Source organism: Aspergillus candidus, assembly GCF_002847045.1.
Source record: "Aspergillus candidus strain CBS 102.13 unplaced genomic scaffold BDW47scaffold_65, whole genome shotgun sequence".
NCBI lineage: Eukaryota > Fungi > Ascomycota > Eurotiomycetes > Eurotiales > Aspergillaceae > Aspergillus > Aspergillus candidus.
The window spans coordinates 1-6,014 of NW_020194070.1; the positions used below are offsets into that span (position 1 = coordinate 1).

At 52.6% G+C, this 6,014-nt stretch overlaps 1 protein-coding gene across 1 annotated transcript; it reads left to right on the forward strand.

Annotated features, from left to right (window-relative positions):
* Positions 1-4,639, forward strand: tcsC (putative two-component osmosensing histidine kinase (Bos1)). The gene is made up of 2 exons (XM_024819857.1): positions 1-4,256; positions 4,329-4,639. Exons 1-2 carry the CDS (start codon positions 237-239, stop codon positions 4,353-4,355), a joined length of 4,047 nt encoding a protein of 1,348 aa, XP_024668323.1. The 5' UTR covers positions 1-236; the 3' UTR covers positions 4,356-4,639.
* The last annotated feature ends 1,375 nt before the right edge of the window (positions 4,640-6,014 follow it).

The following is a 6,014-nucleotide window of genomic DNA, read 5'->3' on the forward strand; positions in this document are numbered from 1 at the left end:
CCCCCCCCCCCACAACCCTCATCTCTTGCCTCCCCTCTCTTCTCTCTCCCCCCCCTCCGTTTACAACACGCGCAGATTCCTTTCTCTCAATCCGATTCTCATCCACTCACCCGCTACCCTCTAGACAGTTTTCGAACGACAACAATCCTCGATCGAAAATTTTTATCTTTCTTTCTTCTTTTATAGACACCACAATACTTATGTCCGTTTTTTGATCGAGTCGTCCCCAAGGCACAATGGCTGGCGCGGACGAGACGCTCGCGGCCGCCACTGCCCTCCTCCAAGGTCTGGCCAGAGACGTCCCCGGCTCCGGCCCCTCTCCTCCCTTCGACTTCCACTTCCCCCAATCGACCACCAATGGTTACAACTCCAAACCTCCCAAACTGCCCGGGGATCGAAGCCCAGCAAAAGCGGCGTTTGAAAATGAATTAGAAGCTCTGATCCGTCGGGTGCATCACTTGGAATTCCAATCTGTCAGTCACCAGCCGTCCCCCGGACACCCCCTAGGACTCGCTCAGTCTGCCTTGTGCCCCAGCACTCGGGAAACTGAGTTCCTCTGCTCATTTGGTCTCTCTCGCTCCACCTCCCGGGAAGGTTCTAACGCATCTTCCATCCTACAGCAGCAAAATCCCAACCACCCGGCTCGCCCCGGACGATCCAGCGCCGACCCCCATGACCCCGAGCCCGAGGAGGATGTCGACGACGAAGAATCCGATGAGGACGACGAACTGGAACCCGGGACTCGGCTGGTGCGCGAAGAGGATATCAGTTATTTGCGGAACCACGTCCAGAAACTCGCCGAGGAGATCAGCTACCAGAAGGACATCATCGCCCAGGTCCGTGATGAGTTAAAACAGCAGGAAGAGCAGACCCGGCGCGCGTTGACCAAGGTCGAGAACGAGGATGTCGTCCTCCTCGAACGGGAGCTGCGCAAGCACCAGCAGGCCAACGAAGCCTTCCAGAAGGCCCTGCGGGAGATTGGCGGCATCATCACGCAGGTGGCCAACGGTGACCTGTCCATGAAGGTCCAGATCCACCCCCTGGAAATGGACCCGGAGATCGCCACCTTCAAACGGACGATCAACACCATGATGGACCAACTGCAGGTCTTCGGTAGCGAGGTTTCGCGAGTGGCCCGCGAGGTCGGAACCGAGGGCATACTCGGTGGCCAGGCCCAGATCACGGGAGTCCACGGCATCTGGAAGGAACTGACCGAGAACGTGAACATCATGGCCAAGAACCTCACCGATCAAGTGCGCGAGATCGCCGCGGTCACCACCGCGGTCGCTCACGGTGATCTGAGCCAGAAGATCGAGAGTCGGGCCCAGGGCGAGATCCTGGAGCTGCAGCAGACCATCAATACAATGGTCGACCAGTTGCGAACCTTTGCCACGGAGGTGACCCGCGTGGCCCGCGATGTCGGCACGGAAGGTGTCCTCGGGGGGCAGGCGCAGATTGAAGGGGTCCAAGGGATGTGGAACGAGCTGACGGTCAATGTGAACGCCATGGCCAACAACCTGACCACCCAGGTGCGCGACATTGCCACGGTAACCAAGGCCGTGGCCAAGGGTGATCTGACCCAAAAGGTCCAGGCCAACTGCAAGGGGGAGATCGCCGAACTGAAGAACATTATCAACAGCATGGTGGACCAGCTGCGGCAGTTTGCCCAGGAAGTCACGAAGATCGCCAAGGAGGTCGGCACGGATGGTGTGCTGGGTGGCCAGGCCACCGTCAATGACGTCGAGGGCACGTGGAAAGATCTGACCGAGAATGTCAACCGCATGGCCAACAATCTTACGACCCAGGTCCGAGAGATCGCGGACGTGACCACTGCGGTCGCCAAGGGCGATCTGACCAAGAAGGTCACGGCGAACGTGCAAGGCGAGATCTTGGACCTGAAGAGCACCATCAACGGCATGGTGGACCGCCTGAACACCTTCGCCTTCGAGGTGAGCAAGGTCGCGCGCGAGGTCGGCACGGATGGAACACTCGGGGGCCAAGCCAAGGTGGACAACGTGGAGGGCAAATGGAAAGACCTCACGGATAACGTGAACACCATGGCCCAGAACCTGACCTCCCAGGTGCGAAGTATCTCCGACGTGACCCAGGCCATCGCCAAGGGTGACTTGAGCAAAAAGATCCAAGTCCACGCCCAGGGAGAGATCTTGACCCTCAAGGTCACCATCAACCACATGGTGGACCGACTCGCCAAGTTCGCCACCGAACTCAAGAAGGTCGCTCGCGATGTCGGCGTGGACGGCAAGATGGGCGGTCAGGCCAACGTGGAGGGGATTGCCGGAACGTGGAAGGAGATCACCGAGGACGTGAACACCATGGCCGAGAACCTGACGTCGCAGGTGCGAGCCTTCGGCGAGATCACGGATGCCGCCACCGACGGCGATTTCACCAAGCTCATCACCGTCAACGCCTCGGGTGAGATGGACGAGCTGAAGCGGAAGATCAACAAGATGGTGTCCAACTTGCGAGACAGTATCCAGCGGAATACCGCGGCTAGGGAGGCCGCCGAGCTGGCGAACCGCACCAAGTCCGAGTTCCTGGCGAACATGAGTCACGAGATCCGAACCCCTATGAACGGCATCATCGGCATGACGCAGTTGACCCTCGATACAGACGACCTCAAGCCCTACACGCGCGAGATGTTGAATGTTGTCCACAATCTGGCCAACAGCTTGCTGACGATCATCGACGACATCCTGGATATCTCGAAGATCGAGGCGAACCGGATGGTCATCGAAAGCATTCCCTTCACGGTCCGGGGAACCGTGTTCAACGCACTCAAGACGCTGGCGGTCAAGGCCAACGAAAAGTTCCTCAGCCTGACCTATCAGGTTGACAACACGGTTCCGGACTACGTGATCGGCGACCCCTTCCGTCTCCGTCAGATCATCCTCAACCTGGTCGGCAATGCCATCAAGTTCACCGAGAATGGCGAGGTCAAACTCACGATCCGCAAGTCGGATCGGGAGCAATGTGCGATGAACGAGTACGCTTTCGAATTCTCCGTCTCTGACACCGGCATCGGTATCGAAGAAGATAAGCTGGATCTCATTTTCGACACGTTCCAGCAAGCCGACGGGTCGACCACGCGACGATTTGGCGGCACCGGTCTGGGCCTGTCGATCTCGAAACGGCTAGTGAACCTGATGGGTGGTGATGTCTGGGTCACGTCGGAGTACGGCCATGGCAGCACGTTCCACTTCACCTGTGTGGTGAAACTCGCGGACCAATCGCTGAACGTGATCGCCAATCAGCTGTTGCCCTACAAGAACCACCGGGTGCTCTTCATCGACAAGGGCGAGAATGCTCACCAGGCAGACAATGTGATGAAGATGCTCAAGGAGATCGACCTCGTGCCGTTGGTGGTGCGGAATGAAGACCATGTCCCGCCCCCTGAGATTCAGGATCCGTCCGGCAAGGAATCTGGTCACGCCTACGACGTTATCATCGTGGATTCGGTGGCGACGGCTCGGCTCCTCCGCACGTTCGACGACTTCAAATACGTTCCCATCGTCCTGGTGTGTCCCCTGGTGTGCGTCAGTTTGAAGTCGGCCCTGGACCTTGGGATCAGCTCCTACATGACCACGCCATGCCAGCCAATCGACCTCGGGAACGGTATGCTGCCGGCCCTGGAAGGACGGTCCACGCCGATCACGACCGACCACTCTCGCTCGTTTGACATCTTGCTCGCCGAGGACAACGACGTCAACCAGAAATTGGCCGTGAAGATTCTCGAGAAGCACAACCACAATGTCTCGGTTGTTGGCAACGGCTTAGAGGCATTTGAGGCGGTCAAGCAACGTCGTTACGATGTCATCCTGATGGACGTCCAAATGCCAGTTATGGGTGGCTTCGAAGCGACCGGCAAGATTCGTGAGTACGAGCGGGAGTCCGGTCTGACTCGGACACCGATCATCGCCCTCACGGCCCACGCGATGTTGGGTGACCGGGAGAAATGTATCCAAGCCCAGATGGACGAGTATCTGTCGAAACCTCTGAAACAGAACCAGATGATGCAGACCATCCTCAAATGTGCCACCCTGGGCGGTTCGCTGTTGGAGAAGAGCAAAGAGTCCCGCATCTCGAGTAGCGGTGAAATGCATCCCGTCCACACGGGCGATGGCAAGCGTCCGAATATGGACACACGATCCATCACCGCTACGAGTACAGTGACTCGTGGTAGCAGTAACCTGACAGGTCCCAATGTGGACAAGAGCGATGAACTTGCTATGGAGAGGGTATGTTGAGCCGCCTCTGCCCCGAAACCACTGTCTTTCGATAGTCAACACAATACTAACCAACTTTTGCAGGCTTTACTGCGATCCAACAGCTCGTGACACGTTTTGAAGATACTCTTGTGCTTTTTTCTTTTTTTCATTCCCTTTTTCCCGAGTGGCTTCGATGTAAAACTTATACCCTTTCTATTTGCGCGCTTGCAAGAGATGTTCGCATCGCTACCATCTTCTTCTCTTTTTCATCCTTTATTCGACTCCCCCGTTTTTTGTCTGACGGGGCCCTCTTTAACCTCCCATCCTACTAAACCGAACCTCCTTACTACCTACCTACCTACGCCTCTCGCTCACCTTCCAACCTCCGGTTGATTTCCCTTTCCTCCTTGCATGTGTTTGTCGCTGGAGCCATGTCGACATTCGGATCCCACTTTGCGTTTTATCTTTGCCTGGCCATAGTACATGTTTTGATTTCGGTTGTCTTCCTTGTCAAGCCAGTTATTTCTGGTGTAAGGTGTTTGGCGCATTGAACCACAGGCGGGGTTCTCTTCCAAATAAATAAATCTACGGCACGAGACGAAGGCAGACTTACGTGCGAGTTCGACACCGTCTTGCTGGAGGGAGCCAGTATCCACCAGCAAGCGGGAGCGCTTTTTCGCTTCTTTCCTCTCAATTTTATGCCCCGGATTCCTTTCTACCTATCTTCCATCTAAACAAACCAACCTTTTTTTTTTTCTTCTTCTCGTCCCAAATATAGCGCTGCTCGCCTTGGATGTTTTGAAATTTCTTATCTTTCCCATGTTCTACTCCCATCCCTTGTATTGTATTTAATCCTTCCGTCTTTTCTTTTCTTTTTCTTTTCTTTTTCCCCCCTCTACACTTTAAGCAGATGAAAGATCTCAATTTATTGGGTTCGGGGTCAGGTTGCCCCGATTCGACTGATTTATAACGACCCTCTTATTTTCCTCTACTGGTTGGCGTATGAACCTTTCCTTCTAGGCTATATAGGCACGTTACAATTATCTGTCTATCTGTCTATCTATCTACCTAGCTTTTTGATTATCCTATGACTCTCAAAGTGAACTCTATTTTGTCTATTCTATTGTATCTCACGGGGTGATATCATATATAGAGTATCCGATATAGTTTAGTATATAAATGGTAGACTACGTCTTTCTAGTGGTTTTATTAAGATGATGATGATGGAAAAGTAAATGAATACTCATTGCATTATAGATAAATACCTAGATACATGCATGCATGCTCCATACAGTACAGTTTATTATGACCATTAACTTGATTGTTTCTATTTTCATTTTACCCTTTGTTTGCTGTGCTTTCCTTTCATTGCCGTTTTTTTTCCTTGCCTTTTGTTTTTCTTTTCTTGTTTTTTCTTCTCTTCTCTTTCTTTCTTTCTTTCTTTTTTTTTTTCCAGAAGAACTGGAAAAAGAAAGGTTGAAGAGGACATATGAAAATGAATAAATGAACAAATAGATGAACAGAAACTTAGGCAGTCAAGTGAATAAAATCCAAGAAACAAACCAACAAATCAATTTTTCCAATGGTACATCATCTGCATATTAATCAATTAGTATTATATAATTACTACTATTCATAGATCGTTGACTGGCGCGTGGACCAGCCAACGTTTTTAGTTTTCTTTTTTTTTTTTTTTCGTTCTTGCTTTCTTTTTTCTCTTTTCTCTCGTTTGCAAACTCCTCCATGTTTTATATTATATGAAGTCCCACAGATTGCGGACCCGTCGGG

Excerpts from the sequence above, each read along its gene's own strand:
- tcsC (XM_024819857.1), top strand. The coding sequence starts at position 237 with ATGGCTGGCGCGGACGAGACGCTCGCGGCCGCCACTGCCCTCCTCCAA. Across the intron at positions 4,257-4,328 it reads ATGAACTTGCTATGGAGAGG|GCTTTACTGCGATCCAACAG; the intron begins GTATGTTGAGCC and ends CAACTTTTGCAG.